Source organism: Thermobia domestica, chromosome 2 (assembly GCF_964235325.1).
Source record: "Thermobia domestica chromosome 2, izTheDome1.hap1.1, whole genome shotgun sequence".
Lineage (NCBI taxonomy): Eukaryota > Metazoa > Arthropoda > Insecta > Zygentoma > Lepismatidae > Thermobia > Thermobia domestica.
The window spans coordinates 78321881-78349295 of record NC_137455.1 but is presented as its reverse complement, the minus strand read 5'-3'; the positions used below and the strand labels follow the sequence as shown (position 1 = coordinate 78349295).

Below are 27415 nucleotides of genomic sequence, written 5' to 3'. Positions count from 1 at the left end.
CAGGCGGTACCATTCACTTGTCCCCATTATGTATCTAAGGCGGGAAAATCCAGTGAAAGTGATCTTTTGGTAAAAATTTCCCTTTTTCAACGTTTAGCCCCTCTGTACCCCCTGTTTTAACGCAGAAATCTAAAAAAATCTGGTAAATACTACTCGGTGGACTGAATGTTTGTGCACAATTTCAATTTCTAGGTGCAAAAATAAGCCAGCACAAAAATAGTACCGAAAATGTCCAAAATTCCCCTATACAGAAGTATATTTTGATAAAAATTCCCTGACACTTCCCTAATTACCCTAGGGTCATGTTTCGCCCATCATTCTCTTCAGAATAGAACTGCCTTTCAGGCGGTACCATTCACTCGTTTCCATCATGTATCTAAGGCGGGGAAATGAGGAAAAACAGGATTTTTGGGTAAAAATATCCCTTTTTCAACTTTTTGACCCTCTGGATCCCCCCCTGTTTTAACGCAGAAATCTGAAAAAAAAATCTGGTAAATACTACTCGGTGAACTGCATGTTTGTGCAAAATTTCAATCTTCTACGTGCAAAAATAAGCCCGCCAAAAATACTTTACATACCCCCCCCCAAAAAAAAAGTATTACACGAAAATATAAATTTTAGACTTATGATGTCATCACCTCCTATGTCGCGACACAGAAAGGTGTGAAACTATCCGTAACGTCTTCTGCAATGCCTCTGGACTTGAAAAACAAAACAAAACAAAACAAAACAAAAAAAAAAAAAAAAAAAACCCGGACGAAAAAGCTCAAATAGGAGAGTTATAACGCAATGTACCATGAAACACCCCGTATGGTACAAATTGCACCATGGGATCCCCAAAGGGTTAAAATATTACTTTTATATTTGCTCTTAATTATAATTATTATTATTACTAATTATTGTTATTACTGTTCTTATTTCTTATTACTCATTTTATATAATATATTTTAATTCCTATATTTGGCCAGCATCTGAAGTAGATTCATTAAAAAAAAAAGAAAAGGACTATTCTTGGAACACTGAACCTGGCTTCTGCCTACATGGTGTAAAAGGCGGCAAAATATAAAACAATCTTAAATGATATAAAGAGTTATATTATTGTACCTAAAATTTTACAAAATGACGTTTCTGAAACGTGTGTGTATCAAAACTGTTTACGTCTTGTTTTGACAGACAAAATCATTACTAACGTTATCAAAATAAAGTTTAACAGTCATTTTCGATGGCTAAAACAGCTAGACGAACCAGTCTCTTCTGACAGGGTAGATCTCAAATAGTTTTTGATTCTTGACAGTGTGGAAAATGATCTTTCCGCTGCACAATTAGTTGCTGGTGTACATAAAAAAGCTTTAAGGCAAATGTCTTTCTTTGTTTCTGTGATTTAAATAAATGTAAGTGACTTTTCTTTCCGAAGCAAAAATGGTGCTAATGTAGGTCATACTGCCTCAAACCGAGCGAAATAGCTCTGTTGGTAGAGTGTTGGGTTCGCATTCGGAAGGTCGGTTCGATCGTCACCGCTGACAATCAGGGTTGGGTAATTACGCGTAAAAAAAGGTTTTCTACGTGACGTGTAAAATACGCGTAAAAACGCGTAATTTACGTAAAATATGTAAAGTACGTAAAAAATTAGAAACAGGTCTACAAATTAAAAGAAAACGTTCTACGTGCTGAGCTTTAAAAAAAATTCTTCCTAAAATTGTATGGAATCTAGCTGGATTTTGCAAAACTTAATCCGTAACCATAAACTGGGAATTTTGTATTGGCTTTGTAAAGTAGCATTGTATAATACGGTTTGCATGCGTGACTGTTCAAAACCCATTTCATCATATTTCATTTTTTAAACCCTCTGTAATCGAGAAATGATTTATGCCAGAGAAGCCATGGAAGAAACTATTGTGCAATATAACAACAATGGTAAGCCTTCGTGGTCTCCATTTGTGACGACTTTCTGCAATGTCTGAGAAAAGCATCACGAACATGTAGAGGAGTTTCTGTTGGAAAACCTCGGCCCTTCAGGAATAACTAGCTACCACCAATATCGGGGAAAATGTGGAAATTTTGAAGAACTTATGAAGAAGGGAATTACAACACCACGCACATTCTGGTATTTCGCTACTCGGCAACATAAGGAGTTGTCGGAATTTGCTATGAAGTTACTGAACATCCTAGCATCTTCAGCGCAAATTGAAAAACTTTCTCAAATTGGTCCTTTGTCCATAACGTCACAAGAAACCGGCTCAGCTTCGAACGTTCGAAGAAACTACTTCAAATATACTGCACCCTCAAATTACAAGACCACTCAAGTTATGAATATTAGTTGATTAAAAGTATTGTGTTCGAATTGTACTAAACTACAATGGAAATGGCATGTAACATTTCGGTTTTTTTCTTTTTTTAGAATTAAAATAATGGCTGTTTCAAATGAAATGATATACGCAGTTTTATTGGAACCAAGTGAAATATATTCAGTATTCGAACTAGGAAGAAAGACAAATTGTTTCTTTCAAAAAAAAAAAAAAAAAAAAAAAAAAAAAAAAAAAAAAAAAAAAAAAACGAAGAAACAAGTAGTTCAATATTCTGTTGAGTATTTTCTTCAGTTTCGTCTATTTATTATGAGCATGAAAAATGTCTACATTAAATGTTCAAATGATAGTCAAGTGCTAAGGGAAGTAATATATATTTAGTGTTGTTGTTGGACTTCGGAGAAAAGAGCAAAATAAATGAGTTCATTGTGAAAAATTTAGTATAATGTTCTGATGGGTGCTTTTATATTTTTTCAGTTGTGTGTGTTTAAAATTAGAATCTAATAACTTTTACATCGAAAATTCAATATGTCCCAGTGCTAAGTGAAGCGGTATATATAGTATCGTTGAGACGTGGAAGAAAAACAAATCAGTTTATTCTAAAATTTCATTATTTCAATATTCTGTTCAGTATTTTTCGTATCAGTTATATGTGTGTGTTAGTGTGTAATATGAAGGTGAAATGGGCCTAACAGTCAATCTCTTTTTCTTTTCTAATAGAAGTTTCAAAGTATACTGAAATGTTTCGAGTTTTAAATTGAAAGCTGCAAAGGTATAACAATAAGTTGTTATAATCAAAAGGTTACTTGATACTTTCAAACATATCCGAACCAACACATATTTTTAATGTGTGTGCTTATATGTTGGGTGGTTGTGCTTGGGTGTGCGCTAATAGGTGGAAAGTAGTAGGTGGGCCGGCGAGGGGCTATTCAAAATTATCTTTTATTACTATGATTTGGCATGAAATCATTATTTTTAAATATAATGTTTAGAAGATAATAATGTGTTAATGCTTAAATAAGAAAACTAAGCTTATAATATAACCGACTATTCAAAATGATCTTAGTTTTAATGAAAGAAATATAGTTTTCTACGTCTGCGTAAAAAACTGGTTTTCTACATGACGTATATTACTAGTAAATTACGCGTAATTTACGTAAAATACGTAACAAGTAAATTACCTTGCCAACCCTGCTGACAATTCTAACGGATTTTCCGTTTCTTTCCCTTCTTATATATTCAGTGTAAAATGGTCTCCAGGCTGTATCTGGTATTTGTTGAATAAATAAATACACGCCAATTTGTCAAAGTACGAGTGTCGAGCTGCCTACTGTTGCCCTTTTCAGCAGACCCACCGACAACTGATCAAACCACATAATAACCAACTGACTTATGACAATATTTGCTACGACTAATTTGCTACAATATTATCGTAGTCACGGCCATTAAAAAATTGGCTTTCGCTTATTGAGTCGTTGGCAAAATGTGTATTTTCAATAGTTTATCATTTTTTAAATTATTTTGAATTGCCGCCCCTTGGTCCCGGGCCCATGTGGCCCATGCCTAAATCCGGCCCTGGCGGTACCTATTTGAGCGTTTCAGCAGCTGTTCCAAATAGTCCACAGATTTTCCGGGTTTACGTGCCAAGTAGTACTAGAGTGAATGTCGCTCTCGCAAAAGGACAATTTGTTTACTTACACTTGTAATCTACAGTTACAAGTGTAATCTATAGTTACAGTCTCTTTTGGTACGTTCGGTAATTGTGAAGAAACGTTCCCCACATACTATCAAAGCAGCTAATTTATTCAAGCTCCTCTTCTTTCATAGTGAAAAATTATGCTACGGACGCAGATTTTCAAGTCCGTTAATTTGCGTCTCCAATTAATTTTAGGATAATGTAGTATCTGACATTTTCGGTGTAGTAATGAAATATTCCGTTGCATCTTTTGACATTCCACTTCTGATACCTTATAATGAATCCTAAGCATTTTAAATTACATTGTTTTGACGTGCCTGTCCAACAAGTCTAGGAACACTTAACATTTTGGTATCCTTACCAAACTTTAGTTTCCTTGCCTTATAGTAAAAATAAATATTTGCCCTGTTTTGCGCCCTCCAATCCGGCACCTGGGGCACAAGCCCCATTTGGCCCTTCTTAGTTACGTCACTGTCAGCACAGTATCATATAGTAGTCACACTTCAGCTGATACTGATCTCGGCAGGGGTTCATGTTCGGATCCCACGTTAAGCTATATGTCCACGTCTCATATATATCCTCGCTGCTGAAAGGGATGCTAAATCAATCAAATGAAATCAAAAATTAGCTGATATTGAGCATAATGTACTTCTGTCCACACTGATACATTCAGACAAACGAGCACAGTTCACGTCAGTGCTTGCGGCACAGGTCTACCTCTGTGTCCAGGGTTGTCATTAACAATACTAGTTCGTCCTTTCTCTATTCTTGACCAATTTTCCAGACGAATCACCATCTTATGTCCTCTTCTTGAGCATACGAGCGTCAGAATCTGAAGTCTTCAAACCTGCAAAATAGCCGCGGTGGCTCAGTGGTAGAGCGTTCACCTCTGGTGCTTGGGGTTCTGGTTCGATCCCACCTCGCGCCAAGCGAACTTTGTAGTGGGCAAACACCGTGTACGTGAGTTTCCTCGGGGTTCTCCCGTTTCATCCTATTTTCTTCATTCCACCATTTTACTCATTTCTCATCATCACCGTCTCCTTTAGCCTAACCGGCATAACCGTGGGACTTAAAACTCAAAGATTTCATTTTACTTCAAACCTGCAACTAGACAAACATGTTTATTAATATATAATACAAATAATTTTTCGCTAAGTTACAGTAAAAAACAAAAACTATATGTTTGTGTAAGGGTGTCCCAAAAGTAATGGTAAGAAATGAAACCACAGATTCCTAGCACCAAAATAAGAAAAAATGTTTATATGACATAGTAGTCCAGTCAAATTACATCAAAAACGGGCCAAACCTAGATATTTAAAATAAAAAGATGGGACTTTCTGGAATTTGTTCGTGATCTCTTCCTCGTTAACCATAATTGCGATGAAAAGCCGTCTCAAATCACCAAATAGTCTCTCTTTTTCTTCATGTTAAATGATTCATTCGTATGTTTCAACAGAAATTGTGCGTAGTTCGATGACGTTTGAAGTTTCATTGCGCATCTCTGACATTGTATATAGTGACAATATATACATCGTTTTAAAGCTTACGAAATTTCAACAATTTTTATTCGAGCACTTTTTTCATATTTCTACTCTGATAAGTTGTATGAGGTAATGAAAAGAATGTCCCCCAATACAGATGTAAATTTTTCACTTTATCCTGAAGTTATGCAAAAATGACTACTCTGAGAAAAGTTATAATAACTTGTTACATTGCCTATAACATTAGACGTATAATAAAGAAAGAATGATCCTTCTACGTTAATTTGTTTAGAAGTTATGTGGCATAAACTAAGTGCATGTGAGAAATTCAAGATGGCAGACTATTTATTCAAAATGGTGGAAAACCCGCAACTGGATTTTTTTGGATTTTCCGGAGGTTAATGAGGAAGAGATCACCAACAAATTCCAGAAGGTCCCATGTTTTTATTCTTAATATCTACCTCAAACCTTATTTTGACTGCACTATAGTCCGGAAATGGATAGGGGCGGAGCTAGACAGCTTCGAATGTGGGGGAAAGGAACTTCACACCTGACAGCGGAATAATGATAGGAGTTAAGAGGGGGATTCAGAAAGACGTGAAAATCATATCGGCTTGACAACCGCATGAAACATAAATGCGCCAGAGATTCTCCGTACGTCATTTAGGGATTCATCGAATGCCTATACGGGAGGGGTAATGAAAGGGTGCAGTAAAGATAGAAACTATACAGGAAAAAAGTTGTTATTCATGGCGCGATTGCATGCACATCTACCAAAGTCAAAGCAAAGATCACTTAACATGGTTGCATAATCTCGGGGACAACGGAAAGCGGTAAACCAGATAGAAACTTGCAGAGAGAGATTGGAAATAAGAACAAGTGTATCTAGTCGTATCATCATAATGAAATAACAGGCAGAATCCAAACGACATACTGTATTTATAACGTAGTATTTTACATAGGATAGCACTACAAGCTACTAGGTCATACGCAGTGGTTTATTTGTGGATTTTGTAGAAAGGGGGAAAATTTATAAAGAATTGCCACTAAAACATGCAGTTGAATTATTGTACTTTAAAACAGATTATGTAGCCTATGTAAGGGGGAAAATATCTTTCCAGGCTGGGAAGACTGAATTAAACTTAGAGACAGAGAAGTCAAGACTTAGAAGGGGGGAAATTCCCAGGCTTCCCTGGCTACAAATAAATCCCTGGTCATACGCGCTAACAATAAACATACCTACAGATGATGTTCAAAGTGCTGTCCTCCCACATCTATACAAACATGCTAATCATGAGTTTCAAATGCATTCCATCACTCCCAGCTGTTGCGTAACTGTACACACGTGTCTTTAATGCTGTTTTATAAAAAAGCAAGTTCCATTTCCTAAGTGTGAAGTTCCTTTCCCCCATATTCGAAGCTGTCTACTTCCATTTCTGGACTATATGTCATATAAACTTTTGTTCTTCTTTTGGTTCCAGGAATTTGTGGTTTCATTTCTCACCATTACTTTCGGTACATCCTACATATATATATATATATATATATATATATATATATATATATATATATATATATATATATATATATATATCTTAATATCATCCAGTAGCCTATGTGACATAAATAATTGGTCAAAAGTTAGAATACATGTATACAGTGGCGGCCTCTGAGGCAGTGACGCCGTGACATGTCACTGCCTTGAGAGGTAGAAGATTCAGAATATTAAAAGAAAGCGAGTTAAATATCATAACTGCTTCTGAATTTCTTCCTTTTTTTCTGCCCGCTGCCGTATCTATTTAGTCGCAAGACCTAGCGCGAAAGACCTGGCGGTGGCAACTCTGCTTCGGTGACTGTCACCAGGCCCTTGCTTCTGAATGCTGCTTGGCATAGTGGTATCACCATATACGCGCCCTATCAGCTGTGTACGAGAAAGGCTTTCCATTGCTTCTAGCTCGTGACAACGAAAGCTTGTCACGCAGAGTCCGAAAGCAGCCGATATTTCACGATCTCATATGCACTGCTTGGGGGTTGCCGCGGGTTTCTCACACCAGGTGGAATTTTCAGTCTCGTGGAGTAAATACAGCTTACGAGTATCGGAAAGATCTAATTGATGTTATGTTAGCAATAGAAAACTGTGAAGATATAACATTACAAACCACCTTAACTCAAGCTTCCGCGTACAAGCTATTATTAAATGAAGAAAATTTCGTATTTTGGTTGACTTTTTTCCACAAGATTATACCACACGTAGAAACTATTTTCAGCCAACTACAGAAGAAATGTACTGATCCTGTCAAGATTCGAGAACATCTGCATAATTTTCAACTTGGTATGCAGTCAGTCAGAGAACAATTTGACAACATTATTCAGGAAGTAGAAACTGAATTAGAAACTGCAAGAGACGGACAATGTGCAAAAATATGGCGAAGTGAGGCGTTCTATAACGACAAAAAAAGACAAGCATTAGAAGTTTGTGATGCAATCCTAGTGGAGATCAAATCTAGATTTCACTTCACTGAGCACCTTGTAGCTACGAGATTATTTGCTGTAGAAGAATTTGACAATTACAAAAAGGAGTTCCTCAATAATTATCTCAGTGAGATGGTTAAAAAATATCCCTTCTTGGAGGAAAAGAAATTAAAAAGCGAACTGAGAACGGTGTCTGGCGCGGTGTCATTCTTAATGTTCATTATAGACGATGAATTGTGGGACATGTTTCAAGAAACAGTTAAACTCTTAAAGTTATTGATAACTATGCCAATGTCAACAGCAGAAGCAGAGAGATGTTTCTCGATGTTGAACAGAATAAAAACTTTCCTAAGAAATACCATGAAAGAGGAAAGATTAACTGCGTTAGGCATGTTGTTATGTGAAAAGACATTCGATAATGAGATAGATAATTTTAACAAAAAAATTATCGACGTCTTTTCCAGCAAGAAAAATCGTCGCATGGAGTTTCAGTATCGTGCATCTTAACTAGTCAACCAAACGTGTTCAGTTGAAAGTTCGAAGAGAATAAACAGTGCAAGTGAAGTGTTTCTTTTTAAACAGTGTACTCGTGTTTTATTCAATATCAGTGTGTATGTGTCTTTTTTATCAACAAGATAAATAACAAACTTAGTTAAATAAGAGCATCTCAAGATTTATTCCCCAAATTTGATTTCTGAATAACTGACTGGCATGAAGAAGAATAGAACTTCAGTGAAAGGAGCAAGAGAACCAGTAAGCACAATCGATTATAATTAAATTGAAATTCTATATATGTTCTAATAATAATAATAATAATAATAATAATAATAATAATAATAATAATAATAATAATAATAATAATAATAATAATAATAATAATATAGTTCTGTCACTACCTAATAAATTGTCACCAGCCGCCACTGCATGTATAAGCATATTAGACTAGAAGAAGAGGGGCCTCTTTATTAATGAGAGTAAAAGAATAGCGGAATTTGTTAAAATATCTATATGATAAGCTGAAGAACATACTATCATGAATCTTTACACAGGAAATACTTGCGAAAAAGGAAGTGTTATTCTACTTTAAAAAGGAAATCCCTAGCTGATAATGAGTTGCGTAGCTTGTAACAGATGAAATAGACGTTATTTTGTAAAACAGCTGCGCCAGGAATGTTTTATTTAGAAAGTTGAAAAAGTTGATTCGTCATTTTTCGCCAATATGCTTTAAATGATTTGGAATTCATACGTCATCAGTTTCTCGAACATTTGTGTTTTTAATAGCTTCTAAAGGAAGATTATTATTATAAAGGAACAACACACCCAAATCTTCAGGTGAGTGTTTCTTTGATAGTGTACTATATCTGCATATAATCTTTCATAATAGTAAAATAATATTGTGCCTGGTGTGTGTATATATGTGTGTGTGTGTGTCTGTGGACAGATTTCCGCATAGGGGTGAGGGGGAACATTGATACACGGGGCACAGGTATGAGGTAGATATTTTTCCACTGTGAAGACACACACATCTGTGAAGAGGTAAATAGACAACAGTTTGGTGTTGGTAACATTGATGACAAACGAACATCGTGAGCCATAGTTGATTGATGGACACAGCGTTCTTTTCTCTATGCAGAAAAAAAAACTTGATTTCTTAATCCTTTTAAATTATGTTTTTTTTTTAGGTATTTTGTAGACTTTCACTCAATCATCTATTGCGTCAAGACTATTTATCGAAGGATCATGGGTCATACCCTGTTTTGTTTCTAGTAAAACAGTGTTTCCAACTGCGTCCGTAAAATTTCCCTAAAGTGTACCAAATGCGGGAAATTTCCGCTCAAAGTGGGAAAAAGGGATTTTCTTTTTTAAATCCCTTTTTTATCGCGAATATCTCCCCTTTGGTATAGGATACGACCATGCAAATGCTACTAAAAAACTTTGCTTTATGGTGAAGAGAATGAGATACAAAGAGTGGCCCTGGGATGAATAGTTTTAATGCTACAGCCGATTTACATATTTTCCCTTGATAATACCTTTTTAGTGAATTTCTAAACTATCATCATCAAGACTGTTCATTGTGGGAACATGAATTGTACCTCGTTTTCTTTACCATGAATCAGTCTTTCAAACGGTACCACTCGCATATCTCTAGCGTGTACCATAGTGGAGAAAATTCGCGAAAAAGGGAAATTTTGTCAAAAAATTCCTTTTCCCCCGATTTTGGGCCCCTCTGGCCGGCCCCTGTGTCAACCCACAGAGCCCCAAAAATTTCAAACATACTACATACTATGTGTAATAACTGTACGAAGTTTCAATGTTATATCTTGAAAAATAAGAGAGGAAAAAAATATTGCCCATGTGCAATCAGTATCAGCTTTCCCGTATGTGAGCAATGGATAACCCATTTTTATATAAAAATGTCCTGACTCATCCCTAATTATCGTAGAGACATGATTGATACACCGTTTTGTTTGGTCAAAACCAGTCTTTTAAACGGTACCACTCGCATGTACCGTAGTGGAGAAAATTTGCGAATCGGGGAAAAACGGATTTTTGACAAAAATTTCCCTTTTTTGCGAATTTTCTCCACTATGGTACTCGCTAGAGACATGCGAGTGGTTCCGTTTGAAAGACTGGTTCATGCCAAAGAAAACGAGGCATGTATCATGACTTTATAATAAATAGTGATAATACTGTAGATACTTTACTAAAGTAATTGACTAAAAATGTGTAAAAAATGAAAAAAATAAAGAAATCCAGATTTTTTTGACACACGTCTGTTGACTCTAGCAACATGAGTCATACTCATTTTCTTCAGCATAAGGCAGCCTTTCAAAGGGTACCACTCAAATTTCGCTATCGTGTACCTGTGAAGATAAAAATGGGGTAAAGGGAATTTTTCTTTAAAAAATCCCCTTTTTTCCATTTTGGACAAAATTTTCCCGCTTCTGGCACACGATAGGAAAATTTGCGTGGAACATTTCGAAAGCCTGTCTCATAATGAAACCAATGAGGTACAAACCATGATTCTAGAGTAAATAGTAATGTGTCAGGGATTTTTTGAAAAAACTTCTCAAATATATTCTTTTTTAAACCCATCGTCCATGTTTGTGACGTCACAGCTCCCAGACAGAGCACGCGAGGCTGCAAAATGCTCATAAAATATGTTCTATGATGCTTCCAAATTTGAATGAATCCAAAAAACCCGGTCTAAAAAGCTTTACTAGAGACTTATAAAGCAAATTCCGAAGGTCGACGCCATGGTACGGGTGTTGTGCCATCATAATTTAAAAGGGTTAAAGCAAAAGTAAGTTTTCACCTATGTTTTTGTAAGCTTATATTTGTAATAAGCACTATATTTTTAAAAACTTATGAATGTTGCATGAAAATGTAAATCTTTACAAATAATTTCATTTATGTTCAATTGCCCTGCTTGGAGTAATTTTTCAGTTATAGGAATTAATGATCCTGAAGTTCGGTTGGGGCACATTAGTAGTTAGTACACATGCATGTGGGGTGGTTTGGTACGGACCAATGTGCCCCCACTGCTCTGTACCAATCTACCCTTCCATTTGTAATTATAAGGGGAGATTACTCTTTGTGCACTCTTTTCCATGTATCACAGTTTTCGGTGTGATTAACATCAAGTAGAAAAAGTTACTAATAATATAGGCTATGTGTTGTGGGATTGCTTGATTTCCGTAATCAAAGCATGAGGATAACTTAATCAAAATAATATGAAAACCTTCCTATTATTACATTCCCGACTTTCCGGAATGCAATATTATAAAGGAATATATATTCTGGAAACTTTAATATTATAAAAGTAACCAAGAAAGTTCTGTCGCTTTTTGTGGATGTCTGTGTTCTATTGGCCCTCACACCGTGAGTTGAATGCGAATAGAGATAAGGCGAAGGTTAGTTGTTGGTGTGAATATACCCAATATACTACCTGATTGTGGCAGTTCAGTTACACAGTGAACTTGCGTAAGGACAGAGTAAACATGGGACCTCCACAGAGAGCCTAAGAGCGAGTATGTTGTACGAGTTCAAACTGGGGTCAAACGCCGCTGTAGCAAGGGAGAAGATATGCCAGGCCTTTTGTGAGAATGTCGTGACTACGCGAACAGTGCAACGGCGGTTTAACAAGTTTAAAAACGGTGGCGAAACACTGGAAGACGCACCATGTGCCGGAAGACCAACACATGTGCAAAATGAAGTTCTTCAGGCAGCAATTAAGGCGAACAGTGGCCAGACATTTGAGGAACTGAGACTACAATTCAGTGTGAGTGAAGAAACCGTTCGTCAGCACCTCCATCAACTTGGGAAGCACTACAAGTTGGGTCGATGGGCTCCACATGATTGGATCCGAGCCAGAATGCAACGTGAGCAGATATCTGTGTTTCTTTACTGTCTTCTCTGAGGAAGGAGAAATTTCTGGAAGGTGCTGAAGGTGCTGACATATGATGAGAAGTAGGTCCTGTACGAAGCTCCACGGTGCCATCATCATTGGTTATCATCCCATGAACCGGTTCAAAAACAGCCAAAACCAGCACTGCACCAGAAGAAAGTCCTCCTGTGTGTTTGGTGGAGTGCTCGTGGCATTGTGCATCGGGAACTGCTACCGGCTGGTCAGAGCATTAATGCAACTGTGTACTTTGAGCAGGGGTTTGTATTCAAAAACAACTCAAAGCTCTAGAGCCAGCACATCTGAATCGCAAAGAGGTTCTTCTGTTACAGAACAACGCTAACCCCCATGTGGGTAGAATGACCCGGGACACCATTCTTTGCCTTTTATGGGAAACACTACTGCATTCGCCATACTCCCCGGACATTTCACCATCCGATTACCACCTGTTCTACCGCGATGGAATCCATAGCCTTCCATAGCATTGGCAGAAGGTCGTCGGTGCTGATGGGACTATTTTTGATCTTCCAGGTACGTCTTAAGTGACATATCGATTTCAAAGGTTTTGGGTGAGAAAGCGACAGAACTTTCTTGGTTACCTTTATAATAACAAAGCTCCGCCTCCTTCGGAGACAAGGGAACGGTCGATCCAATATTATAATATCTTTTTCAGTTAGTAGTTGAGGTATGAAAGATTTCAAAATTTTGTAAAACTGTAGGTAGCCCTTGGATTATTTACTTCTATTTTTTCTTATAGAGACAGATCCTCATTTATAGTACGTTTTTATCTTTGTAAATAGGTTGCGGGACTTCTAAATTTTGATGAGTCCAAGCAAGCATTGGACTTTTTATTTTTTAATTTAATTTAATTTAATTTAATTTAATTTAATTTTTTGTAACAGGTTGAAGTAGATCTGTTGAATTACTAAAGATTCTGACAAATCTTCACATTCTTTTTATGAAACATGTTTTTATTTTTCATTTTTGCTGCCGTAGCTCCTTAAATCTATTGTTAAAATACTTGAGTTTGTGGAAGTTTAATTGAATATTATATCTCAAAATATTTCATGGAAAAATAAAACAAAAAATTACGTTATCTCTATTATCAAAAAGTCTGTGTAATATTTCACTTTACTCGTACCAATCTGACCCAAGCCAGTACCAATCTTTCCCCTCATGAAGTAGATTGGTACAGATTGCAGACCTTTCGTAAAATGTAATTTACTCCAGGTAGGACATTAGTAGAAACAATATTGTACAATTGTAAATGTAGCTAAAGAATCACAGTTTAAGTAGGAAAAAAAATCATGTTTCTCAAGCTGACTATATGTTCTAAAATCTCGGGTAAGTAAAAATCGTACCAATGTTCCCCCTCTCCCCTATAAAGGAGTCACTTAGAACCACTACATTTTGCACACCGTATGGTAAAATTTGCTATTAATAAGGTGTCAATGTTATGCGTTTTGTTTAAAACTTTTCTCTGATTCAAAATGGTGGATTTGAACATGGCCGCCATCAAGGCAACTCTTACCATAGACCTAATATTTATCCATCTGCTTTTTATTTAATTATTATCATCAACACAAAATTTACAAGGTGGGGTAAAGGACTAATACATATGCTGCAACAATATTTAATTTCCCTGTAACTTTTTATCAATTGCGCGTAAATCAAAAGTAACGCCACCATTGTTCTTCTGATTAAATTTGCGCCTTAAATCATGTATCACATGACCCTATTCCTATTTTAAAAACTTAACCTTAATTCAAAATGGAGGATTTTAAGATGGCCGCCGTCAGGTATACCCTTACTATATGACTTCTCCCTAGTCCTAATATGTACCCATATATTTGTTATTCACCTTTTGTCGTTACAAGAGGTCTTACAGAGTTTTTACCTCCAACTGTATGAAGACTATTCTGTACTTCCATGTAATGTTCTGGTAGCTGTATCTCCTAAACCCCTGGAGCTTCGCACCTACAACTTCACTGAAAGACTGACCACATTTAATACTACTTTCTCATATGTGTCTCAGTCAGCAACTCGATTCACCCAAACGTAAGGTTTACTTGTCAGTACTACGTTCTGTGTGTGGTTCAAGTTTCACCGACCTTATGCCACTTGGCAGTGACCGCATGCGAATCTTAATTTCGGTCTTAAGTTTTGCACACCAGTGCATATAAAGAAATTGTGGAAAACCGAATTCCTAAAAAAAAAAAAAAAAAAAAAAAAAAAAAAAAAAAAAAAAAAAAAAAGATAGAGAAACAGTTACTACATATAGTTTTGTAAAAACAATAGTTACAAATGTGTATTTATGTTCGGACCAATCGCAGAGTATTCAATCTAGAAACTCTGCTGTTCTGAAATCTGGAAATCGCCTATAGGGTCATAATTCAAGGAACGGAAACAAAGTATCATGAGAACGTACATGATGTTTGTTTGTATCGCAAAAGTTACATGATAACAATTTTGACCTTGCCCCACAGAGAGTAAACCTTTATCGTTAAACCATTATTAATAATTCACAAGTTGTTCCGTCCGAGCCTTCGGTTTGCTGCATCATCAAAGAGCGACACATCAAAATACATGTAAGCTCAAAAATACATTAAATATTATTTTTGTTCTGCATCAGTGAACAAAATGCGAGTGGTTGCAGTAACTAAACCATATCTGTACTAGTTACACAAATATTAATCCACGAATTTAAAAATGGTTACGATCTTTGTCTTATTTTGAATTAATTAAGTTGGAATAAAACAGTTTTTAAGTTGCAAACAAATCGTCACAAAATTGTTTTAAATCGGAAAATTTCGTGCCAAGTTTAACACACGATAGTAGGTAGCGACATCTATTAGCGTAGGCAGGCAAATGATAGCGCAGGTAGCGATATATATTAAGTAACTGCTTATTATTAGGAATGCCATGACGCACAAATTGATTCGTTTGTCCTTTATTATTAGAACTAGAAAATAGCTATAATCCCGGGATGCCCTTCAGTTTTTTTGTACAATGGTCTCGGGATTTCTAAATTACTATTTAGTATCATAATATGAATATAAATGAAAAAATAAAACTCTGTGAGTACAGTTGTCCTTCTGACTGTCCCAGAAAGAAATGTAAAATGTTATTTTTATTTGACTGCTTGTTTCTCACGAGCCTTCCTTGGACAGTTGGGATCTTAGAAGCGTAATTCGGATAGTTATATCACCAAGAATGGCAACCGTGTTTGGAGTTTCTGAATTTAACCAATCGTGAGGATTGTAGACCAATAAGAAACAGAAGATAGAAAAGAACTATATTACGTTGGAAACCACAACAAACTATCATTGGTTATTTTGTCTTTAACGTCCCTTTTCGGCATGAATTCTACATGGAACAGGATCTAATATTTAAAAAGAGATCCGAATCAGTATTCGAATTTGTAGCTGAGGCATTAGTCCCTCGAGAATCGAACATTTCATACGGGTAAAGAAACCTACAATGGCGGAGCTACAGCTGCGTCTCTTCTCAATAGTGCCGTGGGACGTTAAACTTAAAGATTTCATTACATTTTTCTTGTCAATAGTGGCCATATTGCTATTAACTAAAATATTAAAACAAGAATTTTCGGAATGATCCAAAAAATGCATCAAAAGATTGGCGATCTTGGACAATAATTAGTTTTTGGATTAGGGGCCGCAAAATTTTTGAACGGCCTCTAAATCGAGTTTTCGTATTTTTTTCTTTCTTTCTTTCGGAATAAGCACATCATACTGAGTTGAGTGATAGTTTGGGTTTGGCTACACTATATATAGTTCTCTAAGGCCTACAAGAAAATTCTTGCCTGGAATATATTGGATCATTTTGATTTAAAAAAAGTACGGGATGATAACTATATTGTTCTATCGAACGTTCAAATCTAATTTTTAATGCAATTGTAATACAGATAATCCCTAAACTACCAACCTTTGAGTAGACACTAGAAAACAATTTATTAGAATGAATTTAGAGTTTCCAAAATGTGTTTAAATTTTGCTTATAATTTTGACGTACAAAATGTTGAATTACACTAGTTTGCTGTTTTTGATAAGATGTTTCCGTACATTACATACAGATATTTTGGCTCCCTGAGATACAATGCTCAGGTCGGAATGCAAGACAAGTCAGGGATGTGGGAAATATCTTGTCCAAGATCTATGTTAAAGGTATAAGCCTTGCATTTACTTGGCATGAATGAGAACAGTGATGATCTCAGAGGGTGGCCCGAGGGTAAATTCCTCTTGGAGCTACGAAAATTCCCCTGCAACAATTCTCCGATTCTCCTGAACCTGAGTTACCAGTATGTTTGAAGTAACTTTCACCCTCCGGGGAAATTTTTCTGAAATCATTACTGGACCAGAGAACTTTTGGATAACCTTAAGTAGGAAGATGGCCAAGTTTGAACACAGTACTTCCCTAATGCTAAATCAGACCCCCTTCAAAAAATGTTAGTAGCCCTCTCACTGACACTTTAGAAAATTCCTAGCTATGCTATTGTAAAGCACGCACGATTGCTACTTGGTAACTAAGACGCACTACATCGAACAGTCATCAGTACAATATTAAATTAAATATAGGAGGCTAATACATTTTATAAGAATGTCGCTACATTATATTTTAACGTAGTTCTATCGCCAAAATTACCAGAGTAAAGATTATTTATTCGATCAATAAACAACATAATTTTGTCTTTTACAGAAAATTGCGAGTAGATGATTCTGAACTCCAACCAAAATTAAACTTTTCTTTTAATGTAAATATTTATTGTGAGCAGATTTGCATTTTTATTTCCAAACCCTCTTCTCTTCATTTAAAAAATGGTTGGTGGAAAATAGCAACAATAATAATACTTGTTATAAAGAATCTACGTATGAGTAACGCTAATATGCAAACTTCAAAACATTTAAGAGTTACGGGTTACATAAACATCTAGGGGGAAATCTACATATTCTTAATGCTGATTATAAACATAAGACGCTTCTGTCTTTCAGTCTCGCTAATTCCTAATGGTTCACAAGTAGCGTAATATATACACTGCCTCAGGCGCGTACCCAAAATTTTTTGTTGGGAGGAGTCCAAGCTTTGGGACCGGGGGTCCAATACTACAAGCCCCGGTCTATTTAGTATTAAACAGGTATTATTGTGCACTTGAAAAGACGATAAGTGATTGTAAAATATTTCAACCTATATTTTCAGAACAAAATTATAGAACTAGATTGTTTTTATAAGACTACAGATGAAGTGTAAGATCAAATTTTCATGTTACATCAATCATCCCTGTTAAATAAGTACCGTTTTAGTGAGAAAGTGTATGTACAAATATATGTTGAGTTAGGAATTTTGAGAAGATCCATACTCAGTGGATCCCTCCAGTTGTTTGGCTCCACGAGGTGTAGCTAGCGTGTAGGCAATTTGTAGACGAGAGAAAGCTCGGGGAACATTATTATTATTATTATTATTATTATTATTATTATTATTATTATTATTATTATTATTATTATTATTATTATTATTATTATTATTATTATTATTATTATTATTATTATTATTATTATTGCTTCAGCATATGTTTGTGCGAAATCATTAAACTAGTCGTCTTTTGTTTCTCAGAAGATTTCAATGTCCGTTTATCCAGTTTAAGTAGCATCTTAAATTCTTATATAAAAAAGTTCTGGTACTGGTGTTTACTATATTTTACTTAAACTACAATTATTAAAACAATCATAACAAAACATATACCGCCGTATGCAGAGTTGTTTTGATGTATGATTAGCGTCATACTACAGGCCTGACTACTGCAGGAAACATATGTTAGTCGAATACTCTTTAGTATGGCACTAAGACGCTTCAGAACGACTCTGCATAAGACCCATAAAGTCTAAAGTAAATTTGCTTAAAAGTATAAAATATGTATTAAAGGTGAGTATAAGTCTCTGCTATTTATCTGTTCGCCATCTTACCAGGATTCCCTTGTCAGTTCGAACTAAATGCTTAAAATAATTAAAACCGAATCAAGACCGAAATTAACTCTGAACAAATTACGAAATAACTGATCACACACTTTTGTGATCGCACTTCTAACCCATTTTTGTTGCTTCCAACACAAAATATCCAAGTTGCTGAAGAAATCAACAAGAAGATGAAATAAAGTGAAATCTTTCAGTTTAACGTCCCACGTTTATGTTTTAGGCTAAGGGAGACGATGACCAACGCAAGTGAATGATGATGAAAGATTTGGTGGAATGAGAAGGTGGGAGGAAATTGGAGTACTTCGAGAAAATCGACGGGCACAATGTTGTCCACCAAAATGTACGTCGTCGGAAATCGAACCAGGAACCCCACTCACCAGAGGTAAGCACTTTACCACTGAGCTGCCGTTTCCCCCAAGAAATCAGGAAAAACTTCCAAGAATAATATATGATCTATACAAACAAAAAGGAAACAATTGAGGTAAAAGAAGAGGGAGAAGAAGCAGCAAATCACAAGGGGGTCAGGAAAGAATTGTCACCAATGTTGTTTAATCTCTACAGTGAAGAAGCAATAAAATATATCAAGGATATTCACAGTTCAGAAATAACATTCCATGGACAGAAAATACACACGCTTAGATTTGCGGACAATATTGCACTGTTTGCAGACAATGAAAAAAAAAATAGAAATAGGTCTAAACGGTATGCAAGGACTGAAACAAAAGTTATGAGATGTACACGACGATTAAAATAAATCAGTTGGTGGGAAAAATGCAGAAATTCTGTTACTTAGGCAGTACAACAACAAAAAATGATAGGTGCCAACAACTTGTAAAATTCAAAATAACTCAGGCGAAGGAGGTATTCAAAGATAAATGACATACTCTAACCGGAAATATTGGCACAAAACTTAAGACTTATGAAAGCATATGTATTGAGTGTGGCGTTGTGTGAATGTGGTACATAAACTCTACGCAAAGAGGAAAACGGAAAATGGAAACCTGGTGCTGTAGAAAGAAGAATGTTGGAAATAAAATGAGTGGAAAAGATTTAAAATGAAATAGTATTACAAATAGTAGGAGAAAGGAGGGGTACTGAACAATATTTCAAAAAGAAGAAATACGATGATTGGTCACATTATGAGATATGGATGAATCACCGTATTAACTATGGAGGGAATGGCAGAAAGAAAAATTCTAGAGGAAGGCCGCGTTTAAAATATTCTGAGCAAGAAATACAAAATGTAGGGTAGAAAAAGTACATGGAAATGCATCTGACTCACGTCAGGTTAAGGAAGAGTGGGAAGCTGCATGAAACTAATCAAAAGATTGTTGAGCTGAGAAGTATATGAAAAATATGCACTATTAGGCTAGTTTTATACGGAAGCATTTATCGTAGCGTTTCTCGTAGCAAAAATCGTATCATCGATATTCTAGCGTGTAAAGTAGCAAATGATATAGCATTTCACATGCCATGGCATATCCTATGGTATTTCTTGTCAATAGAACCTGCTTTATTTCGTAGCATTTTCCCCAGCATTTCTAGTCCGGTATGTTAAAAGGAAGCGAAAGATTTTGTGCCAAATATCCATGCTCTTGTTTTGTTTGGGAAATTGAATTGTATTAAAGAAAAATGAGTTGAAGTTGAAGTGCTATTATTATGCTGATTGAAAAATATGAGGAGCATCCTTGTCTGTACAAAGAACTTTTCGAAGGCTTCATTATCCATATGCAGAAAGTTCTTGAATGCAATAGGATCCTCAGGCTTCAGTTCTTTCACTACCATAGAAAGAAGTACAATATTATCATCCCTCCGCAACAACCAATTCTTTGCCCACATACTTCTTTGTGGTTTTCGTTGTTTAATATAACCGCGAGAACTGTTGTTACAACCACTATAGCTTTAGCTACTTCACGCTTTAGTTTTGGAGCCATAATTGTGCTCTTCCCCAGTGATTTGTTTGCTACGTCACGGTAAGATGCTTATCAAAACGCTACCATGTAGAATCATCAGATACTTTCGATGCCATAGAATACTATACGAGATTTTTGGCAACATATCTGCTGCCACAAATGCTACGATAAATGCTTCCGTCTAAAACTAGCCTTAAGCAGAATATTGTATCTATTGATGTTTGGCTTCTCCTAACAATGACGACGCACATATGCTTGTAAAATAACGCAGAAGAATTTTGGTCTCGAAGTCTATCACCTTAAACAGTGGTTGCCAAACTTATGAAGGTTTTTAGCTACCATACAGTTTTAAATCCTACTGTGAGTTATCAACCAAAAGAGCCATCAACTGTTATTTTAAGCCTTAAATTTATTTATTGCCTTCACATTTCCAATAAGTATGGAATCAATTTTAGTTAAATTGTATATAACCAAAAAAAACTGAAATTAAAAAATTACAATATATAACAAATATTATTTTTCGTCGCTAATCTATAAAGGTAACCAAGAAAGTTCTGTCGCTCTTTCACCTACCACTTTCGAACATAAATATGTCACCTAAGACGTACCTGGAAGATTAAAATTAGTCCCCATCAGCATCAACGACCTTCTGCCAACATTCTGGAAGGCCATGGATTTCATCGCGGTAGATCTTGGTGGGCCGTGAAACGAAGAAGGTATAAAGTGCATTTTGCGCTTCTATTAGGGATTTGAACTGGTGTCCTCGAAGATGATTATCCAAGGAATGGAACAGATGATAATTGGACGGTGCAATGTCCGGGGAATATGGCGGATGCAATAGTGTTTCCCATACAAGCGTAGAATTTTGTCCCGGGTCATCCTAGCCACGTGGGACTTATGCTTGTCCTGTAACAGAAGCTCTTTGCTGGCTCCAGACTTTTGAGTTTTTCTTGAGCACGGCTTAACTGCTGACAGTACTCAGTCGCATTAATGCTCTGACCAGCTGGTAGCAGTTCCCGATGCACGATGCGAGCAGCTCACCAAACACACAGGAGGACCTTCTTTTGGTGCAGTGCTGGTTTTGGCTGTTTTTGAACCGGTTCATGGGATGCCAAACAATGATGACGGCGTCGTGGAGATTCGTACAGGACCCACTTCTCATTACATGTCAACACTCTGTCCAGAAATTTCTCCTTCCTCAGACAAGACAGTAAAGAAACACAGGTGTGTGCTCGCGTTGCCTTCTGACCCGCAGTCAAGTCATGTGGGACCCATCGACTCAACCTGTAGTACTTCCCAAGTTGATGGAAATGTGGCCGAATGGTTTCTCCACTCACACTGAATTGTAGTCTCAGTTCCTCACATATCTGGCCACTATTCGCCTCAATTGCTGCCTGAATATCTTCATTTTGTACATGTGTTGATCTTTCGACACGTGGTGCGTCTTCGAGTATTTCGTCAGCGTCCTTAAACTTGTTAAACCATCTCTGCACTGTTTGCGTAATCACGGCACCAGAGATGGAGTGGGTCAGTGGGTCATTGGGTCAAGTGGATCAAGTTTTCTGAGTGGGTCAGTGCAGGCCCGTGCTGGCCCACCGGGACACCGGGACGTGTCCCGATGCGCCCTCCGAAACATCACAGTATAAATAAAGTTACAAGTTTTTAATAATAAATTCTTACAGTTTTATTGGTAAAGAACCCGTGAAAGGTGCAGTGCTCCCTTTACATTAGGCGCCCTTGCGAGTCCACATCAAAGATGGACGATTTTAGTTACTCGTCTGTATACCACAGTTCTGTACAATAAGTAAATACAGTTACTATTGGTAAAAAAACCCGTGAAAAGTACAGTGCGCCTTTTACATAAGGCGCCCTACGAAACATCACATTATAAATAAGTTGTTTTAGTTATCCTGTGTACCAGCTTTTTATAATAAATTCAAATAATGATTGTTAATATAGAAGCTGTGAAGTATGCAAGGCGCCCTTTACAATTCATACAGTTGCTATTGGCAGAGAACAAGTAAAGTGTATAATCACTTACAAAAATATTATAAAGTTATGTAGCCATAAAACGAAACAACGTGATACATCAAGAATAGTTCGGATAGTCAAACGTACGATGCATTCATGAAATACTACACTGACACTAGTCTCTAATTTACGATTTTTACGGCATCGAAGCTTTCACAGTCTTAATATGCGTCCATATATCCAAGCATATTTATTGTTCCTGTGTGTTTTAAATCAGTGTTCGGATAATCAGTACCTATTGTAATTCTAAAATATAGCTATATTAATTTCCGTAAAATGTAGTCTTCCTGTCACCACGGCACGGCGCGTTCTCATGTTGTGGATCGAGGAAAGGCCTCTCGGATATAGAGGTTAGCTGCGAATATACTGAATAAGCAGTCGCGGACAGACAAGGGCTGATCCTCCAGCTTGGGGATTTGGTGTGGGGCTAACAACTCATTCTGTGAAAAAAAAAATGCTTGTTCAGATATATTCGCAGATTCCTCGGATCAGAACTGATAACTTGGCACGAACTCAGTAAAGTAAAATCGACATGAGAATTGGAACATGGAAGATAAGAAGTCTCTATAGGGCAGGCGCGTTAAAATGTGTAACGAATGAGTTTAGAAATAGAAGATGGAACTAGTGGGATATCAGGAAGTTAGATTAGAAGGAAATGGAGGAGTCAAGTTGGGAAATGTTACGTTCTTTTACGGGGAACGAATTAAAAATTACCAACTAGGATGAGGGCTTTTCGTTCATAAACGAATGCGTAATATCAGCAATTACATGGGTTGAATTTGTTAATGTTGGTTTTTGTTTTACTTCTCTTAAGGGTCGGTGATGTAATATTATTGTTTTAAATATACATGCCCCAACAGAAAATAAGGATGACAATAAAAAAAAGGTTTTAAGAAATAATAGAACGGGTATTTGATCATCTGCAATACCATAAGAAAATTCTGTTAGGCGGTTTCAATGCGAAAGTAGGACGAGAGGGTATTTTCAAACCGATTATAGGGAATAATGTCTGCATAAGGAAGGTTGTGACAACGGCGTTAGACTCGTGAACTTTGCAACATCCAGAAACCTTATCGTGATGATTATAAAATTCCCACATCGCGATGTTCATAAATATACTTGGACCTCACCAGACGGAAAAACACATAATCTAATCGATCACGTTTTAGTAGACAGAAGAAAACAGTCTAGCACAACTGATGTTCGGTCGTTCAGAGGAGTTGATTATGATAATAAGAGAGAGACTATCGTTGAATAAAGTAAATATTCAATATCTGAAATCGGAGCGGTTTAATTTAAAGAAATTAGAGGAGAGTCAGGTGAGAGGGGAGCCAGATTGAAGTGTCGAATAGATTCTCGGTTTTAGAAGGTTTGGAGTGCACTAGTGTTCAAGATACTTGGTTGAAATTAGAGAAAACATTAAAATTTCAGCAAAGGAAATATTGGGACAGGCAGAAATACGTAGGAACAAAGCATGGTTCAACCAGGAATGCACTCAAGTAGCAGAGAAGAGAAAACAGAATAAACAGCGTTGGCTACGAAATCCGAACGAAATAATTACATAAAATTCACTGTCATCCGGCGGAAAACTTCCAAAACTTTTAGAACAAAGAAACGCGATTTTTGAAAGCTAAAATTAATTAACTTGAAGATAATAGTAAAAAATAAAAATATTCCGGACATGTATAAATGCATCAATGGACTTTAAAAAGGCTATCAATTTCGTGCTTATATATTAAAGAAAGCCAACGGAACAGTTCTCACTGATCAGGATAGCATCTTAAATAGATGGAAAGATTTCCTTGATGATTTCCTTAACACATAGCCAAAAACTCGTGTGCGTGGAGAAAGTGAAATGCATACAGCATAACCGTATATTCCAGAACCTAACCAGAGAGAAATAGAATCCGATATTAAAAAATTAAAGAAACACACATCTCCGGGTGTAGACGAAATTCTGGTTGACTTAATTTTAGCTGGAAGGGGGATTGTAGAGCAAGATACACAAACTCATTCTCCTTATCTAGAACAAGGAGGAATTACCACAAGAGTGAAAAGAATCAATCATTGTTGCAGTTCAGAAGAAAAGCAACAACACTGATTTAATAATTATCGAGGCATTTCTCTTCTGTCAGCATCCAATAAATATTTTTAAACATTCTATTAGCAAGATTGACTCCATACGCAGATGAAATTATTGGAGATTATCAGAGCGGGTGTAAGTAAAAGCGATCAACTATCGACCAGATATTTACTATTCAACAAATATTTGAAAAGAAAGGGAATACAATATTCTGGCACATCAATTATTGACTTTAGACTAGGGTAGGAGGCAAACATTGTACAACATGCTTACAGAATTTGCAATACCGAAAAAGATAGATTAATTAAGATATGTTTAAATGAATCCCAAAGTAAGGGTCGAGTAGAGAAATTCTTGTTCACGAGCTTTCACGTTGAGAATGGTCTGAAAGAAGGAGATGCGTTGTCGCCATTATTATTTAACTTTGTTCTGAAGAACACTATAAGGAAAATCAAAGACAGGAATCAGGTCCTAGAGCTGAATTGTATTTATCAGGTAATAGCGTATGCTTATGATGTAAATTTAATAGGGGATGATAGAACAATAGAAAGGAATGCAAAAATCTTACTTAATGCTTGCAGAGATATGGGTTTAAAAGTAAATGCAGAGAAAACTAAATAAATGGGAGTTTGTCGGGATTGTAATACTGCATTTTATGGATGCGTTAAAATACCAAATAATATTTTCTTCCGACAAAGTGGATACTTTTAGATATCTAGAATCATCGTGGGACGTAAAACTCAAATATTTCGTTTCATTTTTTTCTCTAGTAAAGAGGATTTCGTTTCAAAGTTTCCACAAATTAGCTATTTACTTTAATACTAAAACAAATTTGGTGGTGATTTTGATATAGAAAGGCATCTATACTTTCTTTCAAGAAGCTAAATGTATCAACTTAATATGGCTCTATGACCTATAGACAGAGGAGGTTCAGTGCTGCATTTAATAAAGCTATCCATTGATTTCCGTCCTTAGCCTACTGAACCCAGTTTCTACTTTATATTTCAATCTCTGCGAGAACCATTTTAATATTGTCCTCACATCTGCGCCTCGGTCTTCCTATTTGGATTTCCAGTTCGAACTTTGAAAGCGTTTCTAATTTCTTCCATTCTGGCTACATAACCTGCCCGTTATGTATATATATATATATATATATATATATATATATCCCGTTTGTATGGGCGCCCTTTTAGTAGACTTGTCCACCACCCTCATTAGTATCCCAGCACGGCCCTGGGTCAGTGGGTCGTGTGTTAACAGCATGTGACCCACTGTGACCTACCACCCACCATGACCCACTGTGACCCACCGCCCACCATGACCCACTGCGACCCACCGACTCAGTATGATCTACCGACCCACTCTGCTCACTGCATTGTAGACAGTATCTTCTGAAGACTGGTAAATTTGTCTTCGATATACTTTCAAGACCTTCATTTCCCTTCCTTTTCCATTTGTTTCTGTCTACTTACCTGAGGTGAGTATATTTAACCAAGTTTAAAATGAACTTCAGGCACTTTTAGATATAGATATTTTTAATTCTAATAATAGCAATAGGACTTATCCTACTACTTGGCTTTCGAGACCTGTGAGTTTTAGAGGAGCTAACTACTGGAAAGAATACGTTTCTGAATCACTGTAATATATAAATTATTATATATATATATATATAAAAAAAAACTGTGTGCCTGATCATCATGATTAAATTGCGAAGTCAAATGAAATTACTTTTGGTATATAGTTAGGCCTTAATCCAAACTGGGGTGTTATGCTGCTTTCATTATAATGCATAATATCCTAAGGATGTAGTGAGGATCCGAATTTTTGAGAAAAAAATGAGTATCTCACAAGCAGTTAAACTTACTGCGCTAAAATTCAGTGTATTAACTCTTTATTGAAAATAAACAGAATGTTTCCTAGAATTTTTTAAAATTCTCCTTTATGGGGGGGGGGAGACACTTTCTATATATGGAAAATTGGAAGTGAATTGGTTTGTAAAAATGATCGAAAACGATCGATGTTGTTTAAGAAAAAAATCAGAAACAAAAAATACAGTGCTTGGCTTCATATATGCATTGCTTTCTACTATAATAATTACTGAAGCTTATGTTTATTATATGGAGCGCTTACAGCACAGGGCAATCAACCCACAAACTTGTGACTAAAATAGGCATAAAATTTGTACTGTAAGCTTAATTACACGGAAATTTTAAGTTTGGATTGTATGCATAATTATATGGAAAATTTTACCTTTTTCCCCTTTACGTTGGTCTACTTACCTTTATTTGGAACTTTCAAATTTCATCCTTTTTTCCATTGAAAAGTGTCGATAATTCAACAAGGAAATAATTATACTATGATAATTTAATTGAAACTCATCGTAATTTGGCACATGGCAAATAGCAGTGTGGTAATTGAAGGGGAAGAAGGAGGGAAATTCCCATTCACCTCTGAACACTTTCCAGGAACCTCGTTCCCTTTCGCTTTCTAGACGGGGTAGGGAACTTGTTGAGTTGAGTTCTTTTTAGTTTAGCGTCCCTGTCAGCAGCGAGGCTATATGAGACGTGGACCTACTGATTAACGTGGAATCCGAACCACATGAGCTCCCGCCGGGAATCGAACCCGGGTCTCCCACGCCAAAGGCGCGTACGCTAACCGCTTAGCCACGGAGGAGCTCGGGGTAGGGAACTTGGTAATGACATCAAACCTTCATGTGTAATTACAAAAATTAAATTTATAAACAAATAAGAAATCATCAGGCTTTAATTGATAATTTATTGACAAGATTCGAAGGCGTGGTAGATGAAGTTTCTGTTCTCCATGAGTGGACATTGCCAACTGACATGGTCGATATGGAAAAGATGTTGTATGGTGATAGAGAGATGATACTTCTTGCTGAGTATTTCAAAACTGTTCAAGAAAAATCGTTATCAGACTTAAGTCTAACAAGCAGATTGTCGATGAGGAGTTACAGAAATCGGGTAGAAGTATTATAAATTTCCACGACAGAGTGCGAACGGGGATTTCCCCTTATGAATTTACAG

The 27415-nt window shown here is 36.3% G+C and overlaps 2 protein-coding genes across 2 annotated transcripts in view; both read left to right on the top strand.

Moving 5' to 3' along the window:
- The first annotated feature begins 7598 nt into the window (after nt 1-7598).
- Nucleotides 7599-8459, top strand: LOC145679085 (uncharacterized). Its single transcript, XM_081749680.1, has one exon. The coding sequence runs from the start codon at nt 7599-7601 to the stop codon at nt 8457-8459; it is 861 nt and encodes a 286-aa protein (XP_081605806.1).
- A 542-nt stretch (nt 8460-9001) lies between these two features.
- The window catches only part of LOC145673035 (E3 ubiquitin-protein ligase sina-like), a 59591-nt gene continuing 41177 nt past the window's right edge, over nt 9002-27415 (top strand). The window contains exon 1 of the mRNA XM_081742393.1: nt 9002-9284. The gene's annotated coding sequence lies outside the window, so the exon portion shown is untranslated. The remainder of the gene's footprint in view (nt 9285-27415) is intronic.